The sequence below is a fragment of the Macrobrachium nipponense genome, chromosome 32 (genome assembly GCF_015104395.2).
Source record: "Macrobrachium nipponense isolate FS-2020 chromosome 32, ASM1510439v2, whole genome shotgun sequence".
NCBI lineage: Eukaryota > Metazoa > Arthropoda > Malacostraca > Decapoda > Palaemonidae > Macrobrachium > Macrobrachium nipponense.
In genome coordinates, this window is record NC_061094.1 from 54666874 (window position 1) to 54691910 (window position 25037).

At 37.1% G+C, this 25037-nt stretch overlaps 1 protein-coding gene and 1 long non-coding RNA gene across 2 annotated transcripts; both read right to left on the reverse strand.

Annotated features, from left to right (window-relative positions):
- Positions 1 to 662: 662 nt before the first annotated feature.
- On the reverse strand, positions 663 to 1322 carry LOC135207430 (uncharacterized). Its single transcript, XM_064239156.1, has one exon. It carries the CDS (start codon positions 1320 to 1322, stop codon positions 663 to 665), a length of 660 nt encoding a protein of 219 aa, XP_064095226.1.
- A 6259-nt stretch (positions 1323 to 7581) lies between these two features.
- LOC135207162 (uncharacterized) lies at positions 7582 to 15466 on the reverse strand. Its single transcript, XR_010312908.1, has 3 exons — positions 15361 to 15466; positions 10622 to 10695; positions 7582 to 7676 (listed from the first exon to the last, which is right to left on the reverse strand). It is a non-coding gene; the product is annotated as an uncharacterized LOC135207162 (long non-coding RNA).
- Between the last annotated feature and the right edge of the window lie 9571 nt (positions 15467 to 25037).

Here is a 25037-nt window from a genome sequence, read left to right on the forward strand (position 1 = left end):
ATTTCCTCAATAATCAGCTTTTATGTATATACGAAGAGGCATAATTATTCTAGCACTTCTGTCATTCCTCTTAACGAGAATGGGAATAGTTTTTCCCGACTGGTCTTTTAATGCGGACAAGTTCGTAAGTAATTCCTAAATCAAAATAATGTCTATATAAAGCTAATTCCTAAACCAAGCTAATTCCTGCATCATGATAATGCCTAAATCAATCTAATTCCTAAACCAAGCTAATTCTTAAGTCAAGCTAATTCCTAAATCAAGCTAATCCATAAATCAAGATAATGCCTAAATCAAGCTAATTCCTAAACCAAGCTAATTCCCAGACAAAATAAACAATCTGTTTCCCGTCATTCAGAATATTACATAAAAAAAAAAGAAAAAAAGAGAGAGAGCTGAATCTGGGAAGAGCTTAAAGGGATGTGTAATTACTGAGTTCTTTGCAGTACATCCTCAAGGAGGAGGAGGAGGAGGAGGAGGAGGAGGAGGAGGAGGGGAGGGAGAGGGGAAGGAGGGAGACAGGGCAGGAGACTCGGTAGGAGAAGGGATAGGAGGAGGGGCCGGAAAAGGGCCAGTAGACGGGCCAAAGAACGGGGAGGGAGGAGGTGCAGAAGGAAGGGTAGAAGATAAGGCAGGAGGAAGGGGAGAAGATGAAGCAAGAGTTAGGGCAGGAGATGAGGCAGGAGGAGGGGTGAGAGGAGGGGCAGGAGGTGGTGCAGGAGGAAGGGCAGGAGATAAGGCAGGAGACGGGCCACGGAACGGGTAGGAGATGAGGTAGGGGAGGGCAGGAGATGAGGGCAGGAGGAAGGGGGAGGAGATGAGGCAGGAGGAGGGGGGGTGAGAGGAGGGGCAGGAGGAAAGGCAGGAGATGAGGCAGGAGATGGGGGCAGAGAGATGGGGAGCAGGAGGAAGGGCAGGAGATGGGGGCAGGAGATGGGGAATGGGACGGGCCACGGAACGGGGAAGGAGGTGGAAGCAGGAGATGAAGCAGGAGGAGGGGCAGGAGATGAGGCAGGAGGAAGGGGAGGAGATGAGGCAGGAGGAGGGGTGAGAGGAGGGGCAGGAGGAGGTGCAGGAGGAAGGGCAGGAGATAAGGCAGGAGACGGGCCACGGAACGGGTAGGAGATGAGGTAGTGGGAGGGGCAGGAGATGAGACAGGAGGAAGGGAAGGAGATGAGGCAGGAGGAGGGGTGAGAGGAGGGCAGGAGAGGCGCAGGAGGAAAGGCAGGAGATGAGGCAGGAGATGCGGGCAGGAGGAGGTGCAGGAGGACGGGTAAATGAGGCAGGAGGAAGGGCAGGAGGAGGGGCAGGAGATGGGGCATGGGACGGGCCACGGAACGGGGAAGGAGGTGGAGGCAGGAGATGAGGCAGGAAACAGGGTAGGAGAAGGGGCAGGAGATGGGCAGGGGACAAGGTAAAAGGAGGGGTAGAAAGAAGGGCTTGAGGATGGGCATGAGACCGGCAGGAGACAGGGCAGGAGAAGGGGCAGCACCAGCAGCAAGTGGAGTAGGAGCAGGAGCAGGAGAGCAAGTGGATTAGGAGGAGGAGCAAGACCCAGAGCTGGAGCAGCAAGAGGAATAAGAGGGCGAGGAAGTCAGCGTGGAGTAGCAGGAGCATGAGTAGGAGCAGTAGCAGGGACAGGAGGAGGAGGAGCAGGAGGAGCAGGAACTGGTCCTTATGGGGAAGAGAGAGAGAGAGAGAGAGATTGTTTCCATTATGCAAATAAAGTATGGAATATGCATCGCCATTTGCAAAGGGTTTCTACTGAATTAATTCAGACCACTTCAGATTCAAATCAGGTCTTTCGACTTAAATAATAATGCTTTCCCAGTTTTATTATTATTTTTGTATATTTGTGTTTGGTATTATAAGAGCCGAGTAAAAAGGTCTAATTTAACTAACAATTGCATTTCTTCGTTTTCCAAAATCCATATTTTTTCTAAAAAATTCAAATGAGGTTTTATGAATTTACAGTTTCTTTTATTCTTCTATTTATTCCTTTTGTCACCAGAAGAACGTGGAAAAAGCCTTCTTCAACTAGCGGATTTATTTCTCCATTTTCCAAAATCTATACTTTTCTGGGATGAAAATGGGATGAAGTTGCTAGCCTCATGCTTTTCTCCATCAAGACTACATCTTTCAACGATCAACAGATTTTATAAAGACGGCATATCTTAAGCTAACCTAACCTAACCTCAGGTATTAGAATCATGACAAATTGGATATAAACCACGTTATAACTGTAAGCCAGTCTATGAAAATCCTATACTAAATGTATTAATAAATATTAATGTATCGATAAATAAGGCATTCTATGAAATGCCTTTAATAATTTATAGATAAATAGGCCAATCCATGACAAATCTTTACTAACATATTGTGAAATATATATTTATTAATAAATAAGGCAGCCCATAAAAAAACTTTATTAATTTTTTGGTAATATCAATTTATTGATAAACATGCCAATTCATGAAAAAAACTTTACCAATTTATTGATAAATACCAAATTATTAATAAACCAGCCAGTCTATGAAAGGCCTTCAATAATTTATTGTTAAATGCTTATTTACTGATAAGTACATCCAAGAAATTCAATATTATAAATACGAAAAATGATTTTATCTACAACAAAACTCAAATAGACCTCTTCGTCATGACACTATTACACTAAGGTGTATTAATCTTTAACAACAATTTGTGTGTGTGTGTGTGTGTGTGTGTGAGAGAGAGAGAGAGAGAGAGAGAGAGAGAGAGAGAGAGAGATGTGGTGTGTGTGTGTGTGTGTGTGTGTGTGTGTAGTGTTGGTGTGTTTAGTGTGTGTGTGAGAGAGAGAGAGAGAGAGAGATGTGTGTGTTGTTGTTTTGTGTGTGTTGTGTGTATGTTGAGAGAGAGAGAGAGAGAGAGAATGAGGATTGAGAGATGGAGAGAGAGAGAGAGAGAGAGAGATGTGTGTGTGTGTGTGTGTGTGTGTGTGTGTGCTGTAGAGAGATGAGAGAGAGAGAGGAGAGAGAGAGAGAGAGAGAGAGAGAGAGAGAGAATAAAACACCAGGAGAAAATGTTTATAGCAACGTTTTAAACACATTTCCATCGAGGAATAAAACGGATTTCAAAAAAATGATTAAATGAACCGAGTGAACGACCCCACGGACTCTATGCTTCCCCCGGAGATCAGAGCACAATTTTTAGTAATGTGGGTTTATGGCAGAAGAATACATATGAATATACTTATAACCTTTCGATAGTGGATAAGGAAATCTGAATCTTTACGATTTTGAATAAACAGAGAGAGAGAGAGAGAGAGAGAGAGAGAGAGAGGAGAGAGAGAGAGAGAGCACATTCAAGGATACCGTGATGTCGCAGTGGCAGAGAGAGAGAGAGAGAGAGAGAGAGATAGAGAGAGAGAGCGGAGCACATTTCAAGGTTCATACGTGATGTCGCAGTTTGCATGAGAGAGCGAGAGAGATAGAGAGGAGAGAGAGGGGAGAGTCGGAGAGAGAGAGAGAGAGGCGAGAGAAGCAAGAAGAGAGCGCGAGAGAGCGAGAGAGGGAGGAAGAGGAGAGGAGAGTGAGAGGAGTGAGGACTCTTGGAGCGGCGAGAGAGGGACGAGCCGAGAGAAGAGGACGAGAGAAGAGAAGGAGAGAGAGAAGAAGAGAGAAGAGAAGAGAGAAGAGAGAGAGGAGAGGATGAGGGAAGAGGGAGAGAGAGGAGGAGAGAGGGGAGGAGAGATCAGTGGAGACGAGATTGACCTCGAGACGAGATGAGAGAGAGAGAGAGGCACAGGTGATAGTGCTATTTGTATGAGTGGGAGAAGGGATTCGGTGTGTATTTGACGAGCTTCTGTTGTGTGTACGAAGTAGTTAAACTGGTACACATTTTCTGCTTACAGTAATGTATCAACTGCAAGGACAAGTAAGACAAACAATTTGACATTGAATCAGCTGGATATTATCTTTTCATTATGTACAATGTCCTACTTTTTCGACAAATAGGAAATTCCTTAATGTCTAGATAGCTACGAGACACAGAGACACACACTGACAGTAACGTAGGCAAATTGGCAGTGTTTAGACTGAATTAGCTTAAATACCTTAATTATTATCTTAAGCTATGTTCAACGGACATTATGCTTCTTAAGTATGAATATGAAGTTCATTATAACCTGAGGAAACTATATAGTAAAATCGTAAGTATGTACCTAATTCTAAATTACCAAAATGGAAGCACTTACAGGTTTCTTCAGCTATCACAATGCAATAAGTAATCAATGGAATGCAAAGAAAAGCAAAAGAACAATGGAAGCGCATACCACTTACAAGCAAGCAGGCAATGAATGAAAACGAAACAAAAATCAATATTGGTTACAACCACAATCATGTGACCAACAGACGACAACTTGAAATGCGATGCAAGAATGACGAAGTGAACGCAACCAGGCAAACTGGACGTATCAAGCGGTATTAAATAATTAACAGAAAATTACCCAAATTCAGCGTAAACTCCGAGACAACATGACGGTCGATGGCCACAGTTCAGTGACCCAGTGACCTACTTCTGCAAAAGGTGGAGAGGAGCCCGATGGAGCAAAAACTGTCAAATTCGGTATACAAAGACTTGGGGATTATGCAAATTACTTGACTGGCAAGTTTGACTGAATGCATTCATTAGATGAAGCCTTTTACGCTAATTAGCTGGATCTAAGAGACTAAATTAATTTAGTTACAAACTCGACATTAAATTACAAGCGAAAATCAAAATCCATTAAGTGATTAAGAGAGGAAAAAGGATTTACTTTGATTAAAATACTTTCAGTCATTAACGGAAGAGAATTGCAATGCATATTCAACAAGTATCAATTTCTATATACCAAAATACGAGTTGCTATCCTAAGGACAAAGTTTGATAGGATCAATACCCTTCAAAATACTACTGATAAAATATGAAACACAACAATAATTACTCTATATAGGTTTTACCCAAGTTTTAAACATCTCAAACGATCTCATAAAACCAAAATTACGAGACAACTGGCATACGTAGGTAAATGTGATTTAGTAGAACTGAGAGAGAGAGAGAGAGAGAGAGAGAGAGAGAGAGAGAGAGAGAGAGAGAGAGAGAGAGAGAGAGAGAGAGAGCACCCTTCAAGTCAATTCATTTTACGATATCATCGCAATATCGGTATCAAGCTACGTAAAATTATTGTCATTTACTGTACAGAGATATTTCCATTTATTATTGCGCACGCGTTATTGTGCAAGAATTATAACTAATACCACTCGCGACAAATTAAATTTAAAGCTGATATGTATACAGGACTGTTTCACCCTCGTATAACTGAAGAGTTATTTGTCAGGAAGATAAAACTATATAAAGGAATATGTTCGTCCAATAACGCCTGAATTACTGAAGGAATTACACCAACTCCGATAACATAACGACAGCAATGAGCAATAACATTAAAGATAAGGATGAATTAGCTACGAAATAGGTTTAACTTTCGCAAAACATGACGCAAACAATTTCACAGCAGCCGTCATCTCAAGCCATGCATTATCACTCGTCTGTGAGCCCATTACCCGCCGTGAAATATATAAATGGATCTCGTTTCCGCACCTTTACTTTATTCAGAGGGGAATATCACCTGACGATCATAAACATCTGGGATGGATGAGGTTGTATGAAGAAGAAGGGAGACGATATTATGTATTATATATATATATATATATATATATATATATATATATATATATATATATATATATATATATATATATATAATTATTAACAGCCTAGGCGAGGACGGTGAGGCTATACATTTGCACAGTCTTTCTCTCAAACACATGCACACACACACACACACACAGACTGCAAGCAAGCAAGCAAAAGTTTCCCCTCTTCCCTTTTGAAGATAACTGGTTGTGAGATTTCAGGGATGCAGAGAAAGAGTCTACCTTTTAAGCAATTAAAGGAAAAAGAACCCACTTATTCGGTTTTTTTAATATTTCTCCTTTAGCAAACTAAAAAAAATGAATATTCTGCTTCAGGCATTAGATAGAATTGCACATATTAGCAAAAATATAATCAAGCAAACATCTTTTTTAGAGAATAAGATCTACGCCAAATTCGAAATTTTTCTCTCAGTGACAATGTAATTACATTCCTTAAAGGATAAAACGCAAGTAAACGACTCTTAAAATTGACGTGGAATTCCTTGGAGAGAGGAGAGAGAGAGAGAGAGAGAGAGAGGAGAAAAAAAACCTCTTTAAGGTCGGGTTTTTGAAAAGGTGGGTTTGTCCAAAATTAAGCAGTTAGCAAGCGACTTTTAATAGGTACATACGCGACTTTTAATAGATACATTTAAACCTAATATATATATATATATATATATATATATATATATAATATATATATATATATATATATATATTTTTATTCGCAGTATATTTACATCCAAAGATATTCCCCACCATAAATATCCACATCTTAATTAAGGTACACAACTAGCCCAACTAACCTATCCTATAAAATATGGACAGTTAAGCTACCAAGGGATACAATAAGCAATATTTTTTTAGAAATAATAATGATTACTTTCATTTGCATTCTTTGGTTAACACTCATGTGTCTTTATGGAAAGCTAAAATGTGTTCAGAGATACGTTTAAATTACAAGTCTCGTCATTTTTCGAATCTTTCCATTACAGTTTTATTGTGCCCCTAATACAACACTTCACTTGACGTCTTGGGATTAGGTCACGTGACGTCATAGATTTCTCATTTCTTAATCAATGCAATGGGCAAAATAAGATTTATGTTGATCTCGCCCTTAGAGATCCCACCTTTCGTTGTCACAAGTGGTGGCAAGATCTAGTATTTACCCTGAGTTTAGCACCTAGAAAAAAAAACAACAACTACTTTGGGAGCACATCAGATGGGGCCAACAAGGTGAGTTTCAGAGCAGAGAGAGAGACCAACCAAGAAACAGCAAATATCGCAGATTTTGACAACTCTGTGTCCTACAAAATGAAAAAAACTCAGTTTACTGAACAGAACAACAACAGAAATTACTGTATTAAATGCTATTCCTCCATTTCCACATCAGACCTCAATAAAATTACAAAAAGGTCAGATTGAAATTGTGTACCAACCAACCAAGAAGCAACAAAACGTGTAGATTTTGACTACTCAATATTATTAAAAAAATACTGCCCGGTAAACATAAATATCACGGGAATTTATTTGGCAAAAACTATTCCTCCATATCCCGAACAGACTTTATAATATAAAAAAGGCAAAGACATGTTGAAACTGTGTAACACCCCCCCCTCCACCCCACAAAAAATACCAGCAGCAACTGGTGGAATTTATGGCAGTTATGGTTACCGGTAGGTACCGTTTTTGTGTGTGTGAGAGAGAGAGAGAGAGAGAGAGAGAGAGAGAGAGAGAGAGAGAGAGAGAAACATACTTACAAACTGAAAAACTAAACCTACAAGCTTGAGCTTGTAACACGTCCACATAAAAAAGCACTTGGCAACCAGGAATTAAATTGGCCTTTAAGACCAAAAACGTTTTAGTTTACTAACCTAATAATTTAAATAAGTATCGTTGGTGCCAGTCGTCACGCTTGAGTCCTCAGAAGACAGGAAAATGATGCACACAAGCACTGAGCAATCATACCTGTCAAAAATGTTATTAATACCTGTTATCCCATTTGCTTAACACATCTTCTATTGCACATGTATCGAAGAGGTAATTGAGAAAGCTATTCATTATATTTGCTTAAATTATCTTTCGTGAAACACCTGTCGGAAAGGCAATTGATAGAGCTTTTATAACTATATGCTTGAAGTATCTTTTACTTATTCAAATGCTTAAATCTGATTAACTATCATAGCAAATTCACAACATAAATGAACCAGTGCAATTTTTCATACTTTACTTAACTTTAGTGCTTAAGTCTGGTTTAACTATTATAGCAAATATACAAAACAAAGGAACAAGTGAGGTTGTTTTCTCATACTTAACTTTGTTTCATTAACCTCGAAGAGGTCATTTCCATCCTGGGCAAATCTCGTGTTATCACTCAACTGTGTCGTATCTGCACTGCCAACTTTTTTAAAAATATCAATTTACATTTTTGCAACTGACTTTCAATGTTAGGACGAACAAGCTTATCGTAATATGAACTCAATACAAACTCATTGAAGAGTCACCAAGCTCATTTTGATATCATGATGGATTTTTTTATTTATCTTGTCTAATCTGACGTCAAACTTTCCTCGTAAATCAAGTCAGTGATAAAAAATGAAATATCCATACCTTTATGGACCCTTATCGATGATACTGAAGATTGTAGGTTACCCAGAACGATTTTAAGTAGCTCAAGAAATGTCATATAAAAAGTATTTCTAGCATTTTCAAGGTGAAATACAATTTTTATTACAATTATCAGCATGAGTTTGTGGAAACTGGCAACTACTCGAATTTCAATTTATTTCAAAGAAACATCCGTAATTAGAGAAAGACTGCTTAAGAGAAAGTTTTAATTTTGGTTAAAACTACATAGAAATACAGTTTTCATAACTCATGATAGATATTACAAAAGTTTATATATCAGTCATTTACTACAACTAAGATAACACAATTGCTTTTGTGCAGTACATTTTTCAAAACAAAATGCACAATTACAAGTATTTAAGTAATTTTTGAAATATGTATAAATACCAAGCATTACAATATTAGTTACATTTTATCTATTAATTAAAGCACCCAATTGGTCGTTGCAGTAGGTAAAACTATTACTGATTGATAAGTGGAAAGATATAATTATATACTTGATAAATAAAAGAAAGCAAGGGACTCAAAAACATGAAATCTGAACTTGTAATTTAATTAACCATTTATTTACCTTAAATCTTCAAAAAGCATTATACAGAATGGACGGCTGATAAAATGAATTCAGAATGCTTGAATTTTAACCAAACATGAAGGTCCACAGTTATTAAAAAGAAATCGCCATTATGATTAATTGGGGCAAACAAGGAGATTATTTTCCATTGAATCTGGTTCATAAGCAGAAAACAAATTAAACTGAAATTTTACACTGTTCTGGATAACCTATGTTTTATACAGTGCGCTGTTGGAGTATATTACAAAGCAAGCAATGGATATCAAACACAATGTTAAATATTCATATGAACAACAATTAAATTTGAACAGCTCAATCCCAAACTTTCATATCAACTATAAAATGTCGCGTGACCAGTTCAATCCCAGACATTCATATAAAACAATTGTATAAACCAATTTGAAACACAATGCACCAGAAATAAACAAGTTCTCATCTGCATATCCCACCAAACTATCGAAAATAACACCCTTATTGCACCATTAGGTTTCAACAAACCATTGTTTTCGCCTTTTACTTATTCCTGAGAAATAAAAATTTTGCTAATTGTATGGAATTTGATGAATGGTGTAACTTTAAAACGTTATAGAGAGAGAGAGAGAGAGAGAGAGAGAGAGAGAGAGAGAGAGAGAGAGAGAGAGAGAGAGAGAGAGAGAGAGAGACTCCAACAGCCCCACAGTATAAAACACCTGCCTTTGAAGATAAGGTCGACCTGTTAAAAGAGAAATTAAATGAATATCAATTTTATATAATTTAAGTAATTTTCCTCTTCCCATTTGACTTAAATCATGATCAAATCTTGCAGTTAGGTAATATTTAAATTGTAAATGTTATGAAATTACTTTGTCCTTTAAACTAAGTCGCGGAAGATAAAAATATCATACATAAGCCTAAAAATATTATATATAGGCCTATATGTGAACATTTAATTTTTACACATTATCTCAAGATAGCTATAGCTAGAACATAAGACTGTTCATTCAAAAGCCTTCCATACCTAATACGTATGCATTTGCAATATCAGTGAATGAGCCCAAGGTATAAACGTAATGCATAAAAAAACTCTAAGATGAATTCTGTAATGAACAATACCAAGAGTTTACCTCCCAATCTCTCAGGTCAAGCCTTAAAAAAAATTTGGGAATCTCTTAGATGGTTCCACTTTCGGAAGTCTGCTGTTTCTCCTTTCCAGTCATATATAGGCCTAGAGGTATTTACATCCTAGTCTCTTAGGCCTACTTATACATGAAAATATCTCTATATGTTTACTGGCCTTCATCTGGCATTTCAAAAGTTATATATGCGATTACGTGCATAAAATGCAAAATATAAACAAATAAAAAATAATAAGATATTTTCATCTAGTTCCTCGCCTTACCTATTAATTTGAGAAGTGACTTTTCAATGATGGAAGGGTTCCTGGCCTAATTTAATCCATAATACTTGTAAACAGAAGTAACCCATTCCTTGAAATAACTCCCATTTTAATAAATACCAAATAAGTTTATACGTAAATCACAAAACCACCAATAATGCATATAGTTATAAACAAAAGTCAGCGAATAATACATCTTAGACTACAGTTACACCAACATCAAAACAGTTGTCCCTACGCGATTCTACAAGCTACCTAACAAACTTTAACACATTTAAAATTATTAAAAAAGAACAGATTCTGAACACAAAGCAAATGTCTAAAGCACAGGTTACTCACCTATCTTCACAGAAGGAAACTCAAGCCTTTTGACAAGTTTTTGGCAAGTATTTTGCTAAGTTTTGCAAGTCACCCTGAAAAAGACAGCATCATTAGGCCTACATTCAAATTAATACAGTACTGATCGCTATAACCATCGCCTGATAAGCATATAAGCATAACAATCCTGTAGTCTAAATTATTAGTCTAACGAAGTCTCCTAAGTTATCAGAAAATAATTAACAGAAGCACGAGATAAATATAATTACACAGAATTGTAAAGAGAAATAAACTAGCTCTGAACGGCAGGCCTATCATAATAAAAAGCACAATATTATTTCCTTCAAAACACAAATATTACTCAAAAACTGACAGAGGGAGTAAAAGAGTACAACAACGTATAACTATAATTGTGTAGATATTAAACTACAGTTACGTATAAACAATACATTCAGATAGCCATTAGTTCATCATTAAACGAAGTACGTACAATAAACGATGTACGCCCAACGTACAGTACAGCGCTTGACTGCACAGTGATTTTTATATTAAAGTAAAAAATAAAACCTGTTCAGTATTCTATAAATCATATTAATTCACGTGAAGTAGAATTGCGTATCAGTTTACACTATCTAGTATATTTCGAAACTCTGTTATGACGTGTTGTTCATAATATTTCCATGAATGTTTTATTATTCATGCACCGTGTAACTTTACATGTTCGTATGGAAAAGTGTAGCATATTAAAAACAAAATAGCTTGAATTACTGTAGTAAGTATTATTATTAATAATAAAGGTGGATTTACCATATTTATTCGAGCGAACATTGCAAAGTTCACAGTAATTCAAAATGTGTAAAAAAAACAGGGCAATCTAGCTGCATACTTGCTGTGCAATATTATTTCAAATAAACTCTTTACTATTCATCTTTTCAGGTTAGTCTGCTCGTGATGTGTTATTATCGCTATTATGAACAATATTCATCATATATATGTAATTTACATATGTTATGTATGCATTATATAAGTCAACAACTTAACTGGTAGGCTAAGCTGTAACGATAACGACCTCGACCGAAATATTTTGGCGTTTATGTTTAATAAAGACTATTCATAATTCCGATTAAAATGGAATTACTTCAAAAGATTGATTACTATGTATAAATGCACATAAATGACGACTTTCAGGACTTAAACATGCAGTAATCTATTGCTTAATTGTAAATATACAGTAATATATTGCTAAATTGTCGAGGTCCAACGGATATTTTGGCTCAAAATGCTTGCCCTAAGGTACACTCCCCTACTGCAGGGTAGGGTCGTCAGTGCACCTTATGCTGCACCTTATGCGGTGCACTGTAGACATTATTTAATGTTCTTTGCAGCTTCCCTTCCTAAGGCCCCTAGCTACAACAGTTTTCATTCTTTTTGGCCAAAATCCAATAGGCTCATTCTATCCCATGCTGGGGTAACCCCAAAATAAAGTCTAACCTTATCAGTATTAGTTTTAATACATCAGTGTAATTTTGTTTTACCAATATTAAGGAAAATACAAGCCATTGTATTCGTGAATTTATTTCACAAACTAAAATTGAAGGATACAGCTCCATTCTTTACCTAAATGTTTAACAACTGTCAACTCAATAAAGATAAATTTATCAGGGAGTAATGGTTGAATTGTATTATTGGAATATGGACAAAGTGATAGAATTATTTATGAATTTTTTGTGTATGGTATTTAAAACATCCTTGGACTGTACATTTCAGTGTTTAATATCTAATTATATATGTTTGTGTGTGTATATGTATGAATGTATGTATGTATGCATATATATGTATGTATATATATATAAGGATATATATATATATATATATATATATATATATATATATATATATAGAGTTAGTTACTAAACACTGAAATGTACCGTCCCAAGGATGTTTTAAATACCATAACCAATCTTCATAAATAATTTTATTACTTTATCCATATTCCAACAATACATTAAACACACACATACATACATATATATATATATATATATATATATATATATATATATATATATATATATATATATATATATTACATTCACTAGTTATACAAGTCAAAGTCTAAGGAAACAAGCATTGGTGAGTATTTTGTTTGAATAGTTAAAAGTAGTAAAATGGCACTTATTAGATTATATTTGGCATTTTTGAAAAGACCACACAAACACACACACACACACACACACACACACACCACACACACACACACACACACACACATATATATATATATATATATATATATATAATATATATATATATATATATATATATATATATATATATATATATATATATATATTATGTTAGTGGCTGTTAATAAGACTGTATGAAGTATTGGTATGTCTAGAGCAAGGTCATTGGTGTAATGAATAACCCAGCCTAGGTTATGCAACCTCTGCGTTTTATGTAATGTAAATGGCCGTTAATAGGTCTATGTGAACTGAGGGTATTTCCAGGCTGAGGACATGATTGTAGTGAAAAACCTAACCTAGGTTATCTCTAGCTTATCTTTAAATCCTAGCCTAACCTTATCAAGGTTATTCAAAGATAAAATTAATTGTGTAGAATCCAAAGAGCTAAGGATTACATATATACATGTGGTCTATACATATTTTTTTTTTTTTATAAGTTTGTATTAAACACCAAAGAGTGTATCTCAAGAACTTCATTATATCCTAGCCTAGCAAAAGTACTGTACATGCCGGTGAGGATCAACAAAATCTCATTAAACAAGAAATTTTTTCTATCTCCCTCACTCTATCTCAATAAATGGTATATATATTTATGTATTTATTTATTGAGAGAGAGAAAAAAATTTCTTGTTTCATGAGTTATTTGATTATCACCATGTACAGCACTTTGGCTAAGGTACGCTATAATGAAGTTCTTGAGATACACTCTTTGGTGTTTAATACAAAATTATCATAAAAAAATATGTATCAACCACATGTATAATCCTTAATTCTTTGGGTTCTACACAATTAATTTTATCTTTGAGAAACCTAGATAAGGTTAGGCTAGGATTTGGGGGTAAGCTAGAGATAGCCTAGGTTAGGTTATTCACTATAACCATGACCTCAGCCTGGGAATATCCTCAGTTCACATAGATCTATGAACAGCCATTTACATTACATAAAACACTGAGGTTACATAAACTAGGCTAGGTTATTCAGTACCCTAATGACTTTGCTCTGGACATACCAATACTTCATACAGCCTTCTTAACAGCCACTAACAAATATGAATGTCTTTTTATAAATACCCCATAAAATCTAATTAATGTAATTTTTTTACTTTTAACTATACACCCATAATGCTTATCAATGCTTGTTTCTTGAGACTTTGACAATTGATGAAATGACAATAGTTTACACATTTAACTAATGAATATTATATATATATATATATATAATATATATATGTATATATATATATAGATTAAAAAATATAAAACACCACTAAAAAAAAATATATAATATTATATTTAAATAATAATATATATATAATATATATATATATATATATGTATATATAAAAAACACCATAAATAAAAAAAATATATATATATATATATATATATATATATATATATATATATATATATAAACACACACACACATTTATAATAATTATATTATAATTATATATATATATATTATATATATATATTATATATATGTTTGTGTAATGTGATGGATTGCAGATGGAAATGTATTTTGTAGTATGAATGATTACAGGGAGGGGGGAGGGGGGCTGTATCTTGAAGTGTTTATGATTGTGGTGCTGTAGGTGGTGTATGTTGTATTGTGAATGACTGTAGGGGCTGTATGTTGTAGTAGTGTGGCTGTTTGTGGTGGGGGAAGAGTTACAAGTTTGTAGCGTGAATGGTTGTGGACGTTTGAATGACTGTTAGGGAGACCTGTATGTTGTAATGTGAACGGTTGTGAGGGGGGTAGAGTTGTAAGGTGTAGTGTGAACAGTTGTGTTGGGGAAATACTGTATATTGTAGAGTGAATGGTTGTGTGTGGGGATGAGCGGTTTGCTGTAGTAGTGTCAATGGTTGTGGTGGGGAGGAGTTGCATCTCGTAGCGTGAATGGTTGTGGTGGGGGAGGAGTTGCATGCTGTAGCGTGAATAGTTGTGGAGGAGGAGTTGCAAGTTGTAGTGTGAGTGTCTATGGTGGGGGAGGAGTTGCATGCTGTAGTGTGAAGGGTTATGTGGGGAGGAGCTGTAAGTTGCAGTGTGATTGGTTGTGGTGGGGGATGAACTACTTACATATTGTAGTTTGATTGGTTGTTAGGGAGAGCTGTACCTATAAAATATAGGTATTACCTGAAAGGTAATACCTATATTTTACATATTATAATAATAGTAATATATCTCTCTCTGACTTCCGGTTTTAGCCTACAGTTTACAACAAACTTTATATTAGTCTAAACTACTTTGTTCCTTTCGAGAATTTGGGCTGCCCACGGATCAGGAACCTCGGTTGGCATAAGGCTATACTACTTCAACCACAAATAATTCTACACGCGAAATTTCAATTTAAATAAAACGCATCTAACCGGTTCAGTTTAAGCCTATGTTAGGTATAACTACATGGCGACCACGCAAGGGTTTTCAGCCTAGTACAAGTACACTACCAAAATAAGTCATACATAACATAATGCTTATAAATTATAATGAATATTGATAAATATTACTCACGCAAGGCCAACACGACGAGAAAATCCCGAAATAAGCGCTTGAAAACGCGTACCGGACGTGCACGCACTCACTGATTGACATGTTAGCTGAGAATGGTCTTTTAAATCCAGCTTATGGTCTTATGGTGCCGTAACGTCACCTGGGGGGAGGGGGGTGAAGGGGAAGGGGGATTCTTCTCGGGTGGGGGTTTAGGGAGTACCTTCTCCGACTCTTCAAACCCATCTTAAATTATTATTCATCATTTTTTTTTATTGAATCTCGGGTTCAGGAGACGAACTTCGTTTTGGTTAATTAAATTGTTTACGGTTATTTAAAACCGCGCTTGGGATGTGGGCGGAGTTTGGCTCGAGCTAAGGACTTTAGATCTACTACGTATTTAACTGTGTAACCCCTGTCGACTGTCACCAATATTGACGAGTGGTTAATTTTGGCGTTTAATTTCTTGTACGTATATAATTCTGCTGTCCGCATTATTCTCTCTCTCTCTCTCTCTCTCTCTCTCTCTCTCTCTCTCTCTCTCTCTCTCTCTCTCTCTCTCTCTTTCGCGATGTATCTCCTCTAAGTATCGATATAATTTACGTTTCTTAGAAGAATAATAATTTTATTCGTGCTTTGTACGTGAAGCATTATGACGAACTGTTGTTTAATGATTAATTATATATAACTCCCAGCCCTAATCTCTCTCTCTCTCTCTCTCTCTCTCTCTCTCTCTCTCTCTCTCTCTCTCTCTGAAAACTTCCGTTGCATAACTTACATAGTAGGGAAATAATCCATTTATTCGAGCTTCGAAAGTGGAGCAATATGGGGAATTGTCGTTTAATGATTAATTATTATCAGATTTCGCCTTCCCTTTCCCTGTTTTATTTATCTCCACAATCATCTCACTATTTCAGTTCATCGTTCATCATAACATGATAATCATTATTGTCATTATTAGTCTTCATCGTACCTTGAATGCTATATAGTAGGTATACATTTTTTTTAGAACATCGTACTAAGGCTTCTGCCCGTAAAGTACTCGTATGTGTTCGTGTACTGTGCTTGATTAATGCATATTGATTTTTATTCATGTATAATAATGATAAAAATTACACCCGTTTGGTCATTATGTCAAAAATTAAACTGTGAGTGAATCTTGGCAAATAGTACTATTGGCATTTTTATGTTGCGGCTTTATATCATACCAATGTCACTTCATTTCAGTAATTATTACTATCTTTTTTCAGTAATTATTATCATCACTGAATGAGTGATAAGTAAACAATAACACAACGCCTCATTGTAATTTTTATCTTTCTATTTTGCCTTTGTAATGAAACGGCATACTAAGAAATAATGCTTTAACAAAGATATCGTTGTCATTAGACTTACTGCATGTCGGCTTGTCTCCGTGCTTGACAGGATTAGGTTCCTCACGAAGATTCTGTCATTCGGTTGTAGAGCAGTCTTTTTGTTTTGGATTTGGAATTTTATAAAATATATATATATATATATATATATATATATATATATATATATATATATATATATATATATATATATATATATATATATAATATATATATATATATATATATATATATATATATATAGGGATTAAATCGTTTTGCAAATGTAACTAGAGCTGTTTAAATAGTTTTGGTGTCCTAAAGTGACCGTATGCACAGGTTTCTTATGAACTAGGTAAGGCACATTGAGTGTAGTCTCTCTCTCTCTCTCTCTCTCCTCTCTCTCCTCTCTCTCTCTCTCAGGCTTGGGATGCGTCCAAGGGTTGTATGAGATGGGTTTTGGGTGGGGAGGGGGCTGGAGGAAGAGGGAAAGTGTGTTATTTCCTGAACAGACGAACGGAATAAAATATTCTACCCGAATAATGGCTTTGCATATGTATGAATCTGTCTCCCACTCTTGTCACTCCAACCGGTGTAATGGCTAGTCTTGAGCACCACTTCACTTTACACTTAGTAAACTTTTCATTCTTATTTTTCATTATAAGACATAGCGGTAATATATTACATGACAGTTGGACATAATTTTCTCTCTCGCTCCCTTGATAACCTCTGCTGTTGTAAAACCAATATTTTTCAAACGGTCTTGCTCTAATCCGGCTTTGAAGTTGCTTTGATTCTGCTTGCCAGAACGCGTGTTCGTAATTTATCTAAAAGTAGCCCATTGGTTAATGGTTCGATTATACCGAATGGGAGACGGGATATCTAAGCAGTTATTTTGTAATGTGAGATAGTATTATAAGGCCCACGATAGTGTGTAAGGCCTATGAGCATTAATTTTCAACATATTACAGCAATAAGGTAGCATGAAGTTAGTGCATAGGCCTACTGCAGTCACTTTACCTACCGTACTTTTACCTATATTAAACGTCGTTCTTAAAGCTAATTATATATTTTTTTCTTTTTTCGAAACTGTAGTTATAGCTGCTTGGTTAACAGATCTCCCCGTTGACGAGACCATACAAATGATTTTGGACAGAGTTTTACAGGGACCCCGACACTCCATCCTTAAACATCCCAGAGCTGCCCTTCGATCCCTGCTGGAATCTGCACTAAGAAGGCCCCTTTTGCTGCTCATCACCGCAACTATATGTTCACCCAGATCGACGGCGTGGCGATGGGATCTCCCCTTGGGTTCCTTTTCGCCAATTTCTATATGGGTACCGTCGAAGAGAGGGTCTTCCAGATTTCCAGGAAACCGAGGATGTACGTGCGCTACATTGATGACACCTTCGTCTGCGCCGACTCCCAGGATGAGATAGAGCAGCTGCGACGTGCATTCTACGACCACAGCTGCCTCCCGTTCACGATTGAACATTGCCAAGATCACTGCCTCCCCTTCCTTGACGTCCTTGTCGAACAGCGAGATTCTGAATTCAGCACGAGGGTGTACACGAAGCCAACAAACCTGGGAATGTGCATGAACGGTGAGAGTGAGTGCCCTGAGAGGTATAAGCGCTCCACCATCAGCGCCTTCGTCAGGAGGGCCCTCTCACACTGCTCCTCCTGGAATGACACACGCAGTGAGTTGGAGCGCGCCGCCCAGGTCCTCGTCGACAACGGACACACCAATCGTGCTGTTGATGAGTCAATGAAGGAAAAGTATGGATGCCTGGTACCACCAGGAACCCGCCCCGACGTTGCAGAGCCCATCAAGCTTTTTTACAAGGGCACTTCCACCGGAGGTACAAGGAGGACGAACAAGCCCCCAAAAAGATCATCGTGAAAACGTCAGCCCCGCCGACCCAGACCCAGACAAATATTAAAATAATTATATATTATAAAACGAAGAAGAGACGAGCAGCCTAGTGATGAGAAACAATCATTCGGCGCCCCTGCAGGATCCCTTGAAGAAGACGAGTGTGGTCTACCATTACACATGCCTCGTCAGAGGATGCCTCAGCAAATACGTCGGTATGACCTCCATGCGTTTCTCCAAGCGAATCTCCTGCCACGCCCCAAGAAGGAGCCATATTCAACCACGCCAGGACTGCTCATAACAAACGAGATAAATGAAGATATTATCCCTAATATCATAATAATAGATCAGACAACAGATCCCCGACGTCTGCGCCTCCTAGAACCCTTCATATAGGTAAGGAGAAAACCAAACTTAAATATCACTCAAGAAACGTTTCTCCTTCCCACCGCCGCCGGAGAGCAGCGAGCGACCCCCCGACGATGCCAGATAATCAGGAGGCCCCACAGGATGATACGATTCCTGCTACAGACGGAATTCCTGACGTTCATCCCCAGGCACACTACTGTGGCGCTCGCACTAGAGAATCCCCGAGACCTTCGAGGCGAGATCCACGGCTTCGCCCAAGACCCGCCCCGACCAATGAGAATGCAACTCTAGGTCCGTGCCGCTATAAATACCGTTTCGCAAACTTTCTTGCTACAGTCTCTTCAACCGACTCGTCCGAAGATGACCTACGAGAAGGTCGAAACGTCACGTAATACCAGCTATACCAGCACCAACACCAGTCCTTAAACCAAAGACGACCCTGGCCCGAACTGACTACGCTTACCGATAATACCGGCACTAACGACGACCCCTGCTTGACCTGGACCTGATATTCCTGTTCTAATAAAAGATTCCTTCAGCATTTACAATTTTTTGAAAATTCCCATATGAATATTGGCCAGTTACTCAGAAACATCGCTGAGCCTGAGAAGCGAATTGTAACGGAAAATAGAAAAAACAATATATAAAATCACTCGCTTATTCTGCCATCCTTTTTAACAGTATTTGCCTGAAAGAGGGTCTTCTACCAAAATAATAATAATAATAAGTATGAAATCAGTATTAGGTGCCTCAGCAAACGGCTCCTAGAGTTTTAGAAGCTGAATTAGTTTTAATTTTGTTGTTCTCTTTTTGCATTTCAAGTTTAATATCTTCTTCTGTCAGTGAAACATTGTTTAAAATAATATCCTTTACAAAGGTCAGACAGACACAACGGACGTTGAAATGATAAGAACCAGCTACTTGAATTGTGACGTTTTAATTAATAATCTGTAAGATAATGTACTATATAATATAATATCTGAATATCACTCCACTTGTTTTGTTGTCGAATACACACACACACACACACACACACACACCACACACACACTCACACGCACACACACACACACACACACACACACACATATATATATATATATATATATATATATATATGTATATATATGTATATATATAGTATATATATATATATATATATATGTGTGTGTGTGTGTGTGTGTGTGTGTGCGTGTGTGTGTGTGTGTGTGTGAAGAAACAAGAAAAAAGGGAATGTCAGCATCGCACAGCCTGCTGACACCATGACATTTTTCCTCCGGCTTGAAAAAATAATCACGAATATAAATCTCTCTCTCTCTCTCTCTCTCTCTCTCTCTCTCTCTCTCTCTCCCCTGCAGTCTCATTAATTCTGGATGAATCCCATGATACATTCGTCTCGAATGAAAAAAAAAAACCTGCGTTTTAATTTCTCGTTATTTTATTGCTAATGAAATCGTCCATATGGGTTTTTTTAGCTTCTTTTATTTATATTTTCTGATGAAATCTGTATGACCTTTGGTTTTTTCGTTCTGGACAATGCAGGAGTTTTTTTTATTTATCTATTTATGTTTAGTTATAGAAATGAATAAGGAGCATGATTTAGTTTTTTTTTTTATCGCTGATTAAAAAACAAAAAAGATTAATTATTTCGCCTTTTTTCTGTTGAGATTTCACGGTGTTTCGACATTATGATATAATTTTATACTGGGAAAAAAACTTGAAACATATAATGAATTTAAATATTATCACGGATCATACGGTCTTTTGTTGTGTGTATGTTTTATAAATTACAAAAAATCTTATAGCATTTAATAAATAAAAAAAAAAAATAAAAAAACGAAATTTATAAATGATACTTGATTTAGACTGAATTTTAATTTTTTGTATATATGGAAACATGAGTAAATGTATTTAATGTGTGTTTAAGTGTAACAGCATTTCCTTGTATTCTTTTTTTTATATATATATTTCATTTATTTTTATTCATCACCACGATAGATGACCTATTAGTTCTCGGGGCTTGGACTGTGGCCTACTATACTTTGTTTTTTTCCATCTGTCCATCCGCCTGTGGTGTTTTCGCATGGTAATACTGCGTTCTCGGGCTACGTGTACGTTTTAGGTAAATAAAAGGATATCTGGGTGTACATTTGCAACTGAAAAGTGTTTTAATAATTACTGAATGCGAATTACACCGTTAATATTCGAAATATGGATATTATTCAAACCCCGACGCAGGACGCAGTGTTACCATGCGCGAACACCACAGGCGGATGGACAGATGGAAAAAAACAGTGTATAGACCTGTTATTTCATACTAATCCTTCCGGCTAGCCCAATGAGAGCCGATAGTCAGCTCAGTGGTCTGGTTAAACTATTTTTTCAAATAATAATAACAAGTTTAGACAACAAAAGTCAATTTTGGTTTTAGATGTGGGAAGCCAATCTCTCATTCAAATGCGCTGCCATCCTTCTCCCTCTCCCTCCCCTCGCTCTCTCCCCCCACCACTCTTCTCCTCTTCTCTCCCCTCCCCCAGTATATCTCCTCCAGGCCGGAACTCCACCCCCCAACCCTTCCCCCTTCAAACTTCCAAGGAAAGATATTCTCTCCATCCAGCACCCTCACCCTCGTCCTTCTCCCTTCCCCCTTCCCCCTCCCATCTCTCTCTCCCAGACTTCGCTAGACGAAAGATATCTCTCTCCCTCCAGCACCAACCTCCCCCAACTCTCTCTCCCTCCCAGACTTCGTTAGAGGAAAGATCTCTCTCTCTCCCTCCAGCATCCAGGAGCCGTCAGGAAATAACACCGTTTTCCATCCATCTGTTTATTCCTCGACTGTTGATATTCAGCTCGTGAAAAAACATTGTTTAGTTCCATTCTTCGTATCTCGTGGAGTGAAAGGAGTGCTAGTTCCAGCTTCCAGCAGCAGCGTAAAACCGTCTTGGAAGAATATCCATAACTGGAAGAGAAGAAAAGAAAAAAAAAAATAGGTGACTGGAAGAGAGAATCCAGATATGAATGATGTATCGCAAATGGATGAGCTGAGTTTGAAAACCTCGTCTTGGAGATCCCTTCACGGCTTCTGCAAGAAGAAGAAAGAGAAGAAGAAGAATAAGAAGAAAAGGGAGAAGAAGAGGAAGAAGAAAAGGGAGAGGAGGAAGAAAAAGATGGAGGAGAAGAAGAAGAAAAGGGAGAAGAAGAGGAAGAAGAGAAGGGAGAAGAGGAAGAAGAAGCTAGAGGAGAAGAAGAAGAAAAGGGAGAAGAAGAAGATGAGGAAGAAAAGGGAGGAGAAGAAAAGGGAGAAGAAGAAGATAAGGGAGAAGAGGAAGAAAAAGATGGAGAAGAAGAAGAAGAAAAAGAAAAGGGAGAAGTGGAAGAAGAAGATGATGAAGAAGAAGAGAGGAAGGAGATGGAGAAGAGGAAGTATGAGGAGGAAAAGAAGAAGAAAGAAAGAAAAGAAGAGGGATAAGAGATTGAAATATTCACAGAGAAGATAAAGAAGCAAGGGAAGCAGGAACTGAGAAACAGGAGCCTTTTTCTTTCTAACTTTTACCTTGCATTTAATCATTTATTTACAGTTTTTATCTCTTCATTTATTTATTCATTTTTCATTTTTCTAATAATAGCTCTCTTCTCTGTATTTCCCATTACTTTCTGTTACTTCTTTCTAATAACCACCATGATATTCTTTGGAAGCTTCAATTTCAAGTCCGTGGCACCTGTGGTGGGCTCTGAATAATAATAATAATGATAATATTAACCTTACATGCACTCCAGCTATTGCTGGAATTTGGGGGTCCTTCCTTTCCAGTACATTTTCCAGGTGTTCCTCTCCATTTTTATCTAAAGACTTTCGATTTATGTTAGACTTTTCACTAGGTTATTAGGTACTACCATTTTTCTTCACAGGACCAAACCATCTAAAATTCAGTCCTATCTTTTTTCACCTTTGAATGACTTGCTATATTAGAGTTATCCTAATGTATTCTCTCTCTCTCTCTCTCTCTCTCTCTCTCTCTCTCAGCCACGTGATGGATGACACAGTTCGTATAGTACTGTTTTCCATAGGTATTATCCGCAATCCCACCCTCTCTCTCTCTCTTCCTCTCTCTTCCTCTCTCTCTCCTTTAGGTATCTCTCTCTCTCATCTCTCTCTACTCTCTCTCGTCTCTCTCTCTCTGCCTCGTTCATCAGAGAGAAATCGTACTAAAGGTGTATTACTCTCTCTCTCTCTCTCTCTCTCTCTCTCTCTCTCTCTCTCTCTCCACCCTTCGATGGGCGAGGTGTCAGTTGAATTCTCTTTAATTAGAAATATTCCCTTCAATGCCGATTCGTCTAACGAAAGCTGAATAATGTTGAATTATCTCTTTTTTTTTTTTTTTTTTTTACATCCTTGACCTAAGGCAGATCATTTCTCATTGATCGAGGACAACAGCTGGCCCAACTCTCTCTCTCTCTCTCTCTCTCTCTCTCTCTCAGGTCGAAATTGTATTCAGTGGGCCCCGTTCTCGGGGAAATTGACGAGCGTTTGTCTTGCAAATTCGAGAAAAATGAGCCATGTTCCCGAAATATGATCTGGTTGGGTGCAAAGGAAAGGATGGAAAAAAAATTTGAGGGAGAGGAAGTGTCTCTCTCTCTCTCTCTCTCTCTCTCTCTATCATCAAGAGAGAATCGTACTAAAGGTGTTTTAACTCTTCGCCTCCTCTCTCCCCCTCTCTCATCTCCTCTCTTCTCTCTCTCTCCTCAGGTTCGAAATTGTATTCAGTAGGTCCCCCGTTCAACTCCCGGGGAATTGACCGAGCGTTTGTCTTGCAATGTCGAGAAAAATGACGCCATGTTCCCGAATATGATCTGGTTGGGTGACAAAGGAAGGAAAATGAAAAAATGATTTTGGGAGAGGAAGAGTCTCTCTCATCCCCCCTCTCTCTCTCTCTCTCTCTTCTCTCTCTCTCTCTCTATGTATTAGATATATATATATATATATATATATATATATATATATATATATATGATACTATTATATATAGAGTATTTATACATATGATACAATATACTATACTGTGTGTAAATATATATCATATATAGTTATATATGCGTATATATGTGTTTGTGTATGTAATGAATGTAACATTATATAAGCACGTATTTTTATATATATATATATATATATATATATATATATATATATATATATATTTTATATATATATATATATATATATATATATATATATATATGTCTGTGTGGGTGTGTGTATGTAATGAGTGTATTAATTAGTCTAGACATTCATATCTGTAACCCAGATTTTAATGTAAATACAACTGAAATAAAAAGAAAAAAACTAAAATATCTCCTACTCGAAGATTTTATAGCCTTATGAATACCCTCTTAAGAAATCCCACACATGACGATATAACTCGCTTAGAATCTGCACCTCTCTCAGATAACTCACTTTAACGTTCAAAGTTTAAGTCTGAGAATATCTCCCCCTCGTCCATTGACCCTACGAGTGACCTCGTTTGAACTGTTATTCGGAGGACATTTGTCGTGACCTTTTACAAAAATGAATAATTTAATGTCTTCAGGTTATTCCTGCCCTGTCGTAGCGTCTGACGAATCTGTGTTCTGTATAAGTATTAATTAATTCGTGTACCATTTCCACAAGGTTACCTTTTTACCTTTTCACATTTTTACATTTTCTTTATTTTTATTACTGTTGAAATTGGCCTCTGTATTGAGAATAATGTGTTTATTCGGTATTTAACAACGTAAGGGGTAGTGCCGTCAGTGCACCTCATGCCGTGCACTGTAGGCATTACTTAAGGTTCTATGCAGCGCGCCTTTTGTTTCTTTTACAGTACCTGTTTTCATATTTTCTTTTTTCTTGTTTCTTTTACTGTACCTCCTTCCATATTCGCTTTTTTACTATCTTCCTTTCCACCTTCTCCTAACAACTGATTCAAAGGTTTTCCTCCTGTGTCACCTTTCAAACCTTTCATAGTCACTCATATAAGTTCATGGATGTCTCCAGGCATAAAGGCGAATTCCATCCAACCCCTTTCTGGACAGCGGGTCTGTATAGTGACGTAAGACGAGCACAGCGA